Source organism: Drosophila willistoni, chromosome 3R (assembly GCF_018902025.1).
Source record: "Drosophila willistoni isolate 14030-0811.24 chromosome 3R, UCI_dwil_1.1, whole genome shotgun sequence".
In the NCBI taxonomy this organism is placed as follows: domain Eukaryota; kingdom Metazoa; phylum Arthropoda; class Insecta; order Diptera; family Drosophilidae; genus Drosophila; species Drosophila willistoni.
Window position 1 is genome coordinate 12,204,996 of NC_061086.1, and position 14,328 is coordinate 12,219,323.

Below are 14,328 nucleotides of genomic sequence, written 5' to 3' on the forward strand. Positions count from 1 at the left end.
TATATGCCTTCTTTCAACAGGTTAAACGAAGAACAAGAGGAAAACATATATTTTAAAAATATTTTAAAAACGATTTGTTTATAAACGAAAAACATAAATACTACAAACTAAACGACAAGTAAAAGAAAAATACATAGCTTAAATGGATACACAATAATTATAATTAAATAAGAAGAATACTAAGAGAAAAGTGAGTGTGTGAGAGAGAAAGTCAACAACAATTAAAAATGTTTAATTTGCTGCGACGCAAACGTCAGAGAAAGACGCACAAAAGTGATGAGGATGATGAAGAGACAACGCCGCCAGCAATTGCCAGGAGCGCCAGTAATGAGAAGAGAGAGCAGCCTCAGAGATTCAGCTCTCAGCAGAGAAAGTCAGAGAACGATAGAGAACCAAGACGTGCCGTGATCGAAGAGCTGGAGGATTTCCCCAGCGACGACGACGAAGAGTTGCCGTGTGTAAAATTAGCAAAAACAGCTGCTAATGGCCATTCAGCCATCTCTTTTTGGCGCTCCGACAATTTGAATATAAATAACATGGGCAAAGGCAGTGGGGCCACGACGACAACGACTACGTCGAGGACAACGACTGTGGCCGACGCAGAAGCTAAAGATGATCATGATGATGATGATGCTGTAGATGTTGATGAAGATCGAAATGCTGCGGCTGTTGCTGTTGCTGTTGGGCATGGCACGGACAGTCAAAACGAGGCAGCCAGCGTGAACGCAAAAGCAAAAGCCAACAACGCCAACGACGGTCAGCTAATTGGCAATAGATATAGCCACAATATTGGCCCACTAATCGACGGTAATAACGGTGATGGCGGTGGCCATGATGGCACGGTAATTGAGGCTGTCGCATATCGTCAACAATCGCAATCCCAATCGAACGAACAGAAACGACAATCGCGTTTATCTATTGGCAGTTTTGCCCTACAATTGGGCAAGGACAGGGACAGTCACAAGGACAGTGTTAAAGAAAGTGAGAAAGTTATTGAGAGCAGTAAGAAACGCAAGCCATTACAAAAGAGTCGCGAGTTTTTCAGTGAGATTTTCATGGCGCGAGGACGTAATCATCAGCGACAACAACAACGACAACAACAATCCTCCTCCTCCTCCTCCTCAATTAAAGCAGTTAACATCCCCCACAAAGTTGTCGACGTAATCGGTCAGGCGGTGGCCAAACGGCCAGCAACATTAGCATCAGCCCCAACACACCTTGAAACGAACTCCGACCCCGCCGTATCCACAAATAGTTATCAAATGACTATGTCTAATAATAGACCCGAGAGAATCGATCTCAATCTGAAAGAGCATGAGAGCCATCGCGAGCGTCGCAGTAATTCAGCTGGAGCAGCATCCGCGGAGCATCAGCATAGAAAAGAGTCAGAAGCGACAGAAGCAAGAAGAGAACACTCACTTTCCAAAGAGAAGAGAAACAACGATCCAAGTGTCAGCTGGCGAACAACTCGTTCACTTAGCGCCGAGCCAAGAAGAGATGCCAGAGATGATGGAGATACACATAGAGATTTTATTCAAGCGGCAAACGTTGAGCAAAACGCAAGTGGCTACAACGCGGAAGAACTCAAGAAGCAACAACAACAACAACAATATCACTATCAACGGGCGGCAGGCAATGCAACATTGCCTTGCATTGGCCAACAACTACAAGAACAAGAACAACAAGAGCAACATCAATTTAGTGACATAACTATGGGACAAACCAGTGCCAAACCCAATGAGGGAACATCATCTGCACACAGCTCTCGAGCCAGTACGCCTCGTGAGTTTCGTGAATCGACAATAGCTGGAAATGTCCCTATTGCTCCACCGCGTCTTCATTCACAGAAGTCACAGGAATTGCCCAAAATTACCGTGGTCGATTGTAGTTTCGAAAGTGTCAGCAGCAATGAGGATCAAACTAGTAGTCCGCATCCATCGATGGGTGAGGAAGTCTTTTACGATTTCGAGGCACAAAATCACAATTCGTCGGCAATTAATATTGAAGAGCTAAACGAGGCGCATATCGAAACGCTGGAGGATGAAGTATTTGCCACAGATATACCCACAACGATCTATCAGAATGGCAATGGCCGGCCCTGGACGCGTTTGAGTCATGTCAAGCTCGAGAATGTCCAAGAGGAGGCCGAAGAGGATGATCTAGAGGCCGATGATGATGATGATGATCTGGATGAGGCTGTGGACATGGAATGCGACGAACATGCCACGCCCAATATGTCTAGGCAATCGGCCAGCAGTGAACGCAGCGCCCTTAAAAGTGATTCCAATCTGAGCAGCAGCTATGCGGACTCCGGCATAGGCATAGGGGTCGAGTCACAGCAAACGCAGCCGCCGGCGCAGCAGCAGCAGCAACCGCCACAACCTCCGCCCCGCAGCTCGTCGACAACGACGGCAACTTTACCGCTACGTTCGCCCTTTATACGTGATGGCAACTCAACGGATTGCGAGGAGACGCTTTTGCAGTGCGACGAACTCGACGATGAGCATTTTAGCGAGCGTTTGGTATGCATTGAGAGCATTAGCCTGCCGGATGTGGTAGTAGAGTCAACAACCTCTGCCACAACAACATCGACAGCAGCAGCAACAACAACAACATCGGCAGCAGCGGCTACAAATGGCAGCAGCAGCAGCAGCAATGACCATGATGGTCACATCAATATAAATATTGCCAATGGAGCCGGCGGCAACAGTCTGGGCAATGTGCATTTTATACCCATTCACATCGAAGGCAGCAACTCGGTACGCAGTCGCAGCAATAGCCCCAAACAACGCAGTTTCGACGACACTTGTCTTGGCCACAATATGCCGCCCAGTGTGGAAATAATTGAAGATAGCAGTATACTAAATGCGCCACTACCACATCAACAACACGGACGCGATACCCAGGAGCTCAAGTAAGCGATGATCTAATGCCAAAAAACGTAATCTAAATTCAAAGTGTGTGTCTGTGTGTGTATATGTATATGCTTTTGTCTAAATCTAAATGAGTCAGTTTCCAGCTTCTTTTGTTTATTTCAATTGTCAACATGGCGTATACTTTATACATTTTCCTCAGCCAACAAATTCTGAGTGCAAGTCCATGTCTTTGTTTGTGTTTTGTTTTGTTTTGCAGCTGCATTTGCAACTGCAACTGAAGTTTCCTTTGTGCCATCGTGTCAAATGAGACATAAGGCATTAATTAATTGAATCACATGTCATCCAATTTTCCATTTTCCTTCTCCATTTTATCTGTCAAGGCATCTTGTTGCTTTGTAGCCCATTCATCTTGATCTTGGCACGGCAAATGCTTTGATTTGTCTTATTTCCAGCCAAAGATACATAATATACGTATATGTCTTATGTTTTCTATATGCAGGCCATGTTCCTACGTATATATGTATATATAGTTTTGGCATCTGCCAATCATTTTTAATAGAAAAAAGGAGGCCGCCTTGATTTTGGCATAGAATGTTTAGAGCAAAAATATCTACATTTTCAGCACTTTGAAGTTTCTTAAAGATAAGCAGTCCTTAAGTGTTTTTGTTTTTATTTCAAATATCTAGAAATTATAGCCAGTAATTTCAGTAATTTTTTAACAATTTCTTGGACAATTTTATCACTTAAATATTAATAGTTAATCTTCTTTTTATTAATTTATCCCAAAAGCTTTTTATGATATGAGAATTACACCATTAACATCTTCAAAATCAATTATGTTTTTAATTAACAATTCAAGGAAAATATATATTAAAAATACATAATAATCTACACCAACATTACATTACTACATTCAAATTTATGAATTGGGGAAAGATGATCAAATACAAAATGTTTAATAGTATGTTGAAATTAAATTAGATTAATTAAACATCTAATTCTAGAGTAAATATAGGAAAAACAGAAAACTGTTTATTATAGTTATTAGTCTTTTATTTCAGATTCCTAACCCGAATCTTAATTTCATATTAAAGCTGTTGTGATCGTTGTTCTAAGTGTCTAAAAATTAACAGTTGATTGGTTAAAAGTTAGTTAAACATGGCCAAAATATATTCTAGAATATCATTGCTTTAAAATTAACACAATGTTTTGTGTAAAAATATAAAATTTTCATTTAAAATTTATGAAGTTTTTAGTTAGCTTAAAATTAGGTACAAACAATCTTGCCAAAATTATTAGAAACTATGTGTTAATATTTTGATTGATTATATTTATGACATTTAAGTGATTTAGTGGTTTCAACCCCAAATTTTCAAACAAGCTAGCCATATAATATTCAAAAGTTATATGATGCAGATCATATATTTGGCAACTTCTAAAAAAAATCAATATATGTATATATAATTTTTGCAATATAGACGCAAAATCATTTTGCAGTTGTTCTTCATGTATTATGGGTTCAAGTTCATTCTCTTGAATAGTTCTCAAAATAAAATATATGTTTGTATGTTGAAGGAAAGACACACTTGTTCTTGATAGATTTCTCCCATTACGTATAAGTGATATTGTTTTTTTTTCGGTTTCGAAAAAGAAAGCATAACAAATTCATAGGCAGACCATTGTTTGGCCTTCTGGCTGTATGACAGATTGTGACAGCCGTGCGACAAGTGTCTAAGCCATAAAATATCGCAATACATACATGCCAGGCCACTAATTATTCATAAATATTTATATAAATTATTTAATATTTGCCATATATAAACACACATAGAGAAAGAGAGAGAGAGAGAGTGAGAAACATTTTCGTATTTGTCTTTTCCTGTGAAAATGCATGCGAATAATTTTTCTTTAGATTGAGGTTTTTCTTTTCTTTTTTTTTTGCTTTTGGCAACATGTTGGCAATTCCCACGCTCGTATTTTTTTTCTTCGATAATTTTGTTTTCATATTTGCAAAAAATGACTACGTCAAATGTGCATAGGACGGACGCAAAAGGCGAATGCGATCTGTTTGCTCTAGTTTTTCCGGCTTATTTTAGTTTTTCGCACGCCGGACGTGCAAAATAAATTTCACTAAAAATATAATGTGAAAATGTAATTTGTGCACATGGCAATAATTAGAGCAAACTGGCACTTGTGGAATTTAATTTAGATTGTTCTTGATTTTGGTTAATCCATTTAACAGCTGGCCCCCCACTGGAAGTGATAGAGAGATATATATATACACATCAACTTGGAGCCATAACTTAGCATTGAAAGATTATGTTTATACTAACACAAGTGCCTGCATATGTGGCGTATGCGTAATTTCCCTTAACTTATGGGCTTACAATTTAGAATACTCTTGCAGAAGGGGGATATTTTTTTTTTCTAAAATCAGTGTTAACTTATTTCAATCGCTGTCAAATGGCTTAGACAATATTTATGATATTTTAGTTCCAATATCTAAGAGTTGCATTTATTATAGAACTAATCAATTCTGGTAGAAGTAATTCCTCTTTTTCAAGGGTATTGAATCTTCTGCATATGCTTTGGTAGCCAGTTCTTTTGTTTAGATTAGTTTAGTTCAACAGTTTTAATGAGAAACTTGGCCATAATGTATACAATTCTATAAATTCTTTAAACAAAAAGTCCAACGCATAGAGAAAGGCAACAAATTTGTTGCCAAAATAATTGAAATAACTTTCGAGAAAGCATCATCGTCTCTCTATACATCCTCTCTATGCCTTCCTGCTACTATCTCTCAGCCTTTGTGTCTCTATGTCTATGTTTCTCTTGACACAAACAGAAAACCGCGTGTCACAATTTTGATAAATCCGCTGCCCATTGTCTGCATATACATAGACAGACACAAAATATATATACATAAAGTGTATATATTTTCGTAGTAGATACATTTGTATCTTTAAAAATAACTTTGCGCATTTTCGCATTGCTTTTCGTTCAAGCAGCGGGGGAAAAAAAAAAGAAAAATTGAATACGTTAAATTCAATTAAAACGTATTTTATTTTGCGTTTAAAGCCAAAACAAAACAAATATTATATAAATGTATCTCTCTCTTTCGATCAGTTTTTGTATAGCAACAAAAATTATGATTCTACTTACTATATGTACGTATGTATCTCTTGTTGTGAGAAAGACATTTCCTCAGTGTGTTTTTACACCTCATTTTCATTTAACGAGTTTTTCCATTTTCCCCATTCAAGTGCGTCAAAAGAATTTATATATATGCCAATCTTTAGTAGGTGTGTTTTGTATATATTTATTAGTATTATTAACTTGTTTTTTTTTTTTGCGCTTTTATTTTATTTTATTTTATCTATTTATTCATGTTAAAAGACATCCGCTGCGTGTTCTGTGCTGACGTTGAGTGATTCATTTTGTTTTCTTATTTTGAGGATTTTCTACAAACAAAATTTTCATTTTGACTAATTATCTGTTATTTGTGCCCAACACTTAATCTACCCAGACTTGTGATTCGTGGTGGTGGTGGTCCCTGTATTAGTCACAGAAAAGTAAATTGAGTTCAAATTTATTTTTGCAGAAGGGAACTGAAGCTTCAGAAGGCACGCTTCAGTACACAATTGGACGATGCCCACAGAAATGTTCAAAATCTGGAAACAAAAGTTGGTGATATGCAAGTTAAGATACAAACTTTGGAACAGGAACTATCGCTGAAGCAATGGAATGTGGAAAGTAAGTGGAAAATAGTTCGAAATAACCTTAGATACCTCAAAAGAATCCCAAGTTAATATAGAATATACAGGAACTTTTTAGAAAATCTTTGAGAAACATTAATGTTTTTCTTGTTTCGAAAAGTACACAAAGTTCAATATCATTTTGATTTGTTTACTGGATATTTATTATATTTTAAATAGAGAATTTAAGTTTATTCAAAACGTAAAGTGCATTTTTTATAAGATCTATGTTAATTTATTGGCAATTTCTGCTTTCTAGGACTACAGAGTGAACTTACTGCCGCTCATAAGGATGATGAATATGTGCGTAAGAAACTTAAATTGCTGGAAGATGAGAAAGTGCATTTGCGACACAAATACTGTGAGGATGAAGATGAATTCCAACGCAAATATAGTAAGTTATATCAAATGAAATTTATAGAGTTGTATTAATTATCAATTTCCATTATTTAGACGAACTTGAAGCTCAGTATAACGAACTTAACCAGAAGTACAAAGAAACACAGAGTCTGGCTGGCAGCCTACAAACACAATTGGCCAATGCCACAGACGAAGTGGAAGAGTGGCGCAATGAGGTGAACAAAATTCGAACTGAATTGGAAGAACAAATACGCATACTCAAAAATGCATTCGATAATTCTGAGGCGGAACGCAAAATCTGTGAGGATAAATGGCAAAAGGAGTTTGAAATGCTAAGAACACACAATAAGGGTAAGATTTAAAACTAATTTGAAATGGAAAAAAATTAAAAAATTGTTTTGTTTTTCAGAGCGTGAGGAAACTTTGATGACGGATTGCGAATGGCAGTTAAGGCAGATGCAGCGTCAATGCAAAGATAAAGTCGACAAATGCAATTACGAAAGGAAACAGGCTTCAGCCAAGGCTGATGAACTTGAACAGGAGTTGCAATCGCGTCGCAAGGAGACCGAGCATTTGCGCATATGTCAGGCTCAGGTGAATTCACTGCGTGGCGTGGTCAGTGAACAGGAACAGTCCATACAGACGCTGATGGATCGCATTGAGAATCTTAAATATGAACTGCAATCGGGTATATATAGTCTTTATATTCTCTTTAATTTCATTTAAACTTATAACAATCTGTGATTTCTAGCCAATGAAAATCTAGAGGCTCAAATTGAAGCGGTACATAAAATTAAATATCAGTGTGATAAGTGAGTAATAGAATTTTAAATAAATAACTAAATTATATTAATGTTTGGCTTTTCTTTTCTAGTGCCATCTATGATAAAGAGCGCCAAATGATCTACAAAATAGATGAGGTACGCAATGATGCTGCCGCCTTTTGGGAAAATAAACTTTAGTAAGTTGAAAGTTATTTGCTCAATATAGACACTTTAATTAATAACTAATCGAATATTCCTACAGCACAGAGATGACAAGACTGACAAATGAACTGGAATCTGTATATGTGGACGAACGTCGTGAAGCTTTGGACAAACTGCAAGATGAGCATGTTGAAGAGCTCAGAGCATTGACCAATCGCTATACGCTCAATGAGGAGGAATTACGTGCAGAGGTATACGAAAAGGAAAGCAAATTTAAGAAGAGTTCTAAAAATGTTGACTTTCAGATAAGTGAACTGCACGAGAATTTGGAATTGAAAAAGCAGGATTTTCTTGCCCTACGTGAACGTTCCGACAATGCTTTGCTCCAGACTCGCATGCATTTGGATCGTGCCGATCGTGAGTATCAAAACGCCATGTGTCGAGAGGAAGATCGACGCGCAGATCTCGAGGAGAAACTTAAAAAGGAATTCGAAACGGAGAAACAGGAAATGGAGGAGAAATTTCGTGAACGTTTGGGTCAAGTTAAAGATGAATTTGCCAAAGAATTGCAATTGTCCACACAGGATATGGTAGACTCACATCGCAAGGAGCTGGGTATATATATCAAAAGTCTTTATTAGACGCTCTTAATGATGATTTTCTATACAGAGACTCAAAAGGCCAAATTGCAAGCCGAAAAGGATGAAGCAATGCAGGAACTTGTTGAACGACACCGCGCCAAAATTACCGCTGCCGACGAACGAATGAAGTGAGTTGCATGCAACAAAGTGTTATGTAAAATGTGTGCCCCTAGTTGATTAAGTTTTACTGATTATCATTGCTAGAGCCTAACTAACCTTGGCTTTGATAGTATGAAAAGATCTATACACATCTCTCTCTCTCTATTGCTATCTCTATTTCTCTGTATCCTCGGTTGTTTTTCATCTTTTCCATACATTTTCATATACTTGTCTTTTGGTTTTTTTTTTCTCTCATTTACGATCAACAGCATTGATTTAGATTGTTCAACATCAACGCATCTAGTTACCACCGCCTTGTGTGTGCTTGCAAAAGGGGCGTGTCCATATATGCCAACACTCTATGTGCTATATCTGACCATGTCACCATTGATTGCCCTAGCATGTTTAGTGTTCAATATTGTTGCTGTGCTCTATATCAAATATCGTCATCTTCTGTTGCGCCATTGAAAACGTTTTAAATTTCATAGATTTACATTTTTTTTTTTGATAATATATATGCATTTTACATTTAACCTCGAAACTTTCTACTTGGGCATGCTCCAGAATTGAGCTATACATATATGAGTTTGATGAATATAACTATAACTCTTTAATTTCTCTATATTTTTCGCTATCCCAAAAAAACCTATCCAAACTGTGTCTATGCTTGCGTGTCTATGTATTTGTGATCCCATCCTCTTCACCTAACTCTACACAGTGATACAGAGCTTCGGCATCAGCGCAATCTCAAGGACCTGAAAGCTGCCTACGATGCGGAGAAGGCGGCGTTGGATAAACGTGATATAAGCAATGCCAATGAGATCGAGCAACTTCATCGTAAATGTCGCTGTCTGACCAATCTGTAAGTGATTGACTCTATCTCTTGCTATCTCTCTTTCTATCTCTCCTTCTCTCTATATCTTGCTTGGCCGTGTTGTGGCTATTGTGTGCTAAGAATCATCGCCATAAACTATGCTATAAAAATTTCCGTTCTCTTGCAGATTCGAGGAGATGCGCATGCGTTATGAAAGGAGAGACCCACGCCCGGAGGATCTTCGAGAAATTTCCGAATTGCGTACTCGCTGCGAGAGTCAGGAGAGAGATTTATATGTCCTTACCGATCGCCTGCGAGAAATGCAAAATCAAATGGCAGAATTACAACAGAATGGAGATGCGGACGATGCGCAGTCACGCAAAGTCAATGGAAAGGCCATTAAAAAGCCGCCACCAAAAACGATACCCACCAGCTGTGATGTGATTTATGAGGAAAACGAGGAGCGGGAATCCCCGGAACAGGAATCCCGTGTCCAAAATAATGATGATAACTCATCTGAGGGAGATGAAAACGAACATGAACCAAGTGACACCGAATCCAATCACACAATCGAAGTGAATGGCAAATGTGTTGATCATATCAACGAAGATGATGCCCATATGATCACAGCAGTGTGATGATACTATCAAAACTATTGAACAAAACTTGGCTGTATCCTTTTTCTCAATATATGGAATCCCCAAATATAACACATACTCGCAAAGTTCTCAGCACCCAAGGAGCTAATTTCGAGGAACCTCTGTACCACAGCTCTTTGGCTGTTCTCTGTCGATATGAACACAGTTTTTGAAACATGCACAAAACGCCTAAAAACCCATAAAAAAGAGAAAAACAAATAATTGGTTTATAAAACCACTGAAAAAAAAAACAAGCAATTAAAACGAAATAAATGTAAATATTTTTAACAAACGAAACTCTTTACTGAATTTTGCAATTCAAACTCTCATTCCACAGCCCGCCAAAAAATAATTTAGTGGAAATAAGAGAAAATCACGACAACAGAGTCGGAATAAGTATTATTTGGAGTTAAAAAATCGAAATGATATATATAATTCGAAATGAAAACTCAAAATTTAATGAATAAATTTTCAAAATATTCAGATAAAAAATGAAAAAAAGTTAGGGATTCAAAGATTCGGAGATATAAAAGACAGAATTAAATGCTGAGGCTAATTTCGCCTATTCAATCTAATAAATGTTCTAAAAAAGGATGTAAAAAAAATCACAAGTGTTTGAAAGATCTTGAAAAATGTTGTAGTAAATTACCACAAAATATGGGAAATTTCCTTTCTAAAAATTAAAACTTATAAATAATGGCAAATATCGATATCCAAAAATAATTTTTCTTGAAAATTATTTATTGTCGCCCATAATGGAGGATGGATCCTCCACTCGTTTTAAACTTAACTTTTTATAGGAACTAATAGAATAAATCCATTTCTGGTTTAACGTTTAACTAAGGAATTTTTAAATGGGAATTCTTATACCGTAATTTCTCGAAAAGTAGTCTAGGACGGAAATAATAAACTTTATGGAAACCGTATAACTGCAATAAATTAACAGAAATAGTGTTCGAATTTCGAAATATTTGTTTAACAACTATTCGAAACTTTACATATTAGGATATTAAAATCTTATTAATGTCCCAAGACATGGCATAATGTAAAATTTGTAACAGACTTTCCATGTAATTTAAATTATAATTTAGTTGTTGAACAAATATGGTTTAAAGTTTAACTAAGGAATTTTTAAATGGAAATTCTTATACCGTAATTTCTCGGATTAAAAAGTAGTCTAGGACGGAAATAATAAACTTTATGGAAACCGTATAACTGCAATAAATTAACAGAAATAGTGTTCGAATTTCGAAATATTTGTTTAACAACTATTTGAAACTTTACATATTAGGATATTAAAATCTTATTAATGTCCCAAGACATGGCATAATGTCAAATTCGTAACAGACTTTCCATGTAATTTAAATTATAATTTAGTTGTTGAACAAATATTTCGAAATTTGAACATTATTTCTGTTAATTTATTGCAGTTATGTTCCTAAAGAACATGTGTAAAAAATTTCATAGGGATTGGTTAATTTTTGCGCCCTCCAAAAATGTAGTTTTGAGAAAAACGCGTTTGAAAATCTTGAAACATATATCTACCCGAAAATGCAAAAAAAAAAAATCGAATTTTTTTTATTACACAAGGTAGAAAACCCCCTTAAGAGGCACAAAGAGTTCCGTTACGCACGAAATGTTTGTTGGGTTACGCCATCAATATATAGGGATCCGATATAATGGGAAAATACTGGTGTGCTGCGGGTGGTTGAATTTGAGATAGCGCTCTGAGAGAGTCGAGGCGAACATGTTTGAGTTCGCATTGTTGTTTTCGACTTGAGCGGACGTGTTCGCTTTGCGGGAAATTTGAAATTATTAAGAATCTGAACGCAAAAAACGGCGGTTGTGTGCCGCGGACTAAAACGAGAAGCCGGCAAATAATAAAGTGCGTTTTTCGGGCTGGCTAATGATTAAGTGCGAATTGAATTTGATAACAGAAACAAATAATTTACATATATAGAGCCAGAGATCAAAAAACGAAATTGTTAAAACAAAATATTAAATCCTAAAAATAGTCTAACGCGATAGCAGCATAAACATTAAGTTGTTCTGCTTGTTTTTTTTTTGTTTAAGTTGTTGTTTTGTCTCTTCCCTTTTTCTTGTGTTCACCGTTTTCTTTTGAACGAAGACCTCGTTTTGTCTTCTTGTTTCTTTGCCGCCCTTCGTCGTGTGTGGTTCCTGTTCTTTCCACCTCCTTTTTAACCAACCAGCGGCAATTATGTGCTCTTAAATAAAAACAACAACAAAAAAGAAGAAGCTGCATCTGCTGTGCAATTAAGAGGCAACAATACATGCATATATGTTGTCTTGTATATATGCATAAATTATTATAATCTTATAAACAAAAATAAACTACAATTTGTGGCTGTGTTTGCCGGCAAATAAAGTGGTGGCGGCAAGAACCTGTAGGAGGAGGAGCGGGAGCAGGACATCAAAGGTCATTGGCGTTGAAACTAAGGTCATCTATTAGGTCTTATGTTGCAAGTGACAAAATACAATCAAGTATCCAGGTGCTGGTGCTGCTGCGCCTCGCGTTCTTTTAATTCTACCTCTCCGTTCTAACGGTAAATTATTGCCCATTGCGTGCGTGTCGGTGTGTCTATGTGTGTGTGTTATATTGTGTTTTTTTCTTATTTCGTATTTTGCCGTTAAAGTGCGCAGCAGCTGAAAACCAATCCCAAATGCCGCAACAAAAACAACAACAGCAGAAACAACAAATACAACAACAATTACTTATAACCAACGCATTACATTGAAGCATTTAAAAGGACCGCCTAAATGAACGTAAGTGTTATTTACTATTTTTTTATGTCCTTCTACATTTTGAGTTAAATGTAGATTGAAGAAGAAGATTTGCAGCCAGTCCAGCATTAAGTAAGCGTCACCTTTTTGATTTTTCTCTGCCGTCTCTTCTTCTTCATCTAAAAATGTTGCAGCATCCACCAAGCGCCGCATTTAAAGGATATTCCTAATCCGTTTTATTGATTGCAGGCCAGCACAGCTGGAGAGCTGAAAGACCGTTTCTCAGTGTGTGTGTGATTTAGTGTGTGTGTGTGTGTGTGTGTGTGTGTGTGTGTGTATGTGTGCCTGTGTTTAGTTGTTCTTGTTGTTCTCCGGCAATCTGTGCCGCTTTTTATACACTGTGGACCAAAAGCATATGCATTTTTAGCTGCTGTTTGCTCTAAAAACAAAAATATCCGAGATTAGGGCAAATTAATAGTTTAAATATTTTCTCTTACCTCCGATTTTGTCCAAAACTTTGTAGTTATTGCTTAAGTCTAATAAATAATAATCTTATATATTGGTTTATTATTTGACTGTCAAAAGACTTTTTAGGAACAGTTTACATAAATTACTAATTAATTGAATTTAAGGTGGTTTTTACAAACAAATATATAAAACTAATAATTCTAAATCCTACGTGTAGTAGTCAAGTTTTTTTTTTTAATTTTTACTATTTCTATACAGTTTTATCATATATTACATCTTTGGAAATAAAATCCATTTCTATGTGATTCCTGCTAAATTTCAACAAAGTTCAATATAAAGTGCTCACAATTTTGGTATTTTTTAGTTTTCTTATTAAATAAATCGTGGAAAAATTACTAATAGCTTAATATTCGTTATGAAATTTCTCATTTTTAATATTAAAAGGTATTTAAATTAAAGTTGATTGAAGAAAAGAGAATATTGCAGGATTTAACAAGAAACCCCGATATTAGTAATAATATTATTATAATTACATAGATTAAACTTAAAAACATCTTTTTTAATTGTACTTGCTGTTTTCACAGTTGTATTTATTAGTTTAATTTAAAAAAAAATTTTAAAGGGACAAAAATGTGCTAAATTTAATAAATTGTTAATTTTTGAAAGGTTTTTAAACGTATTTATTGAAATATTTTAACTGAGATTAGACAGTCAGAATTGAAAATTTCAAGAATGATTAACTAGTATCCCGCTTTAATTTAAATTAGATAGATGTAAGGGTATAGAACAAACGGTAAAATGAAAGTTTATCCGGTTCTTTTGTTTTTTTTCGTTTTTTTTTTATTTTATGTTTTTACTACTTCTTATTCTCATTTTCATTTTGGCTCTGGCATTGGGGTTGTTGTTATAAATTTGTGTGACTGTCTGCCTGCTGTTTTTCTTCTTCCTTTACTTTTTTTTTTGTTTTTTGATTTGTTTTTTATCTTCCCTTTGCGAACTTCTTCTCTTA

At 35.9% G+C, this 14,328-nt stretch overlaps 2 protein-coding genes across 8 annotated transcripts in view; both read left to right on the forward strand.

Moving 5' to 3' along the window:
- Positions 1–205: 205 nt before the first annotated feature.
- LOC6650842 lies at positions 206–10,342 on the forward strand. 2 transcript variants are annotated; one of them, XM_002073661.4, is made up of 12 exons: positions 208–2,914; positions 6,478–6,629; positions 6,891–7,025; positions 7,085–7,342; positions 7,401–7,679; positions 7,743–7,803; positions 7,866–7,952; positions 8,018–8,168; positions 8,223–8,532; positions 8,587–8,686; positions 9,376–9,519; positions 9,659–10,342. In XM_002073661.4, the coding sequence occupies exons 1-12, from the start codon at positions 228–230 to the stop codon at positions 10,107–10,109; spliced, it is 4,815 nt and encodes a 1,604-aa protein (XP_002073697.1). In that variant the 5' UTR covers positions 208–227; the 3' UTR covers positions 10,110–10,342. The 2 variants fall into 2 exon arrangements, with proteins under 2 accessions (XP_023036476.1, XP_002073697.1); XM_023180708.2 differs by lacking the exon at positions 9,376–9,519 and having other exon boundaries at positions 206–2,914.
- A 1,537-nt stretch (positions 10,343–11,879) lies between these two features.
- LOC6650487 (homeotic protein female sterile) overlaps positions 11,880–14,328 on the forward strand; it is a 161,564-nt gene continuing 159,115 nt past the window's right edge. For 3 of the 6 annotated variants that reach the window (XM_047011603.1, XM_023180012.2, XM_047011610.1), the window contains exon 1: positions 11,887–12,893. The gene's annotated coding sequence lies outside the window, so the exon portion shown is untranslated. Of the gene's footprint in view, positions 12,894–14,328 lie in introns of all 6 variants that reach the window. The other 3 variants (XM_047011617.1, XM_047011618.1, XM_023180013.2) reach the window with 2 other exon arrangements.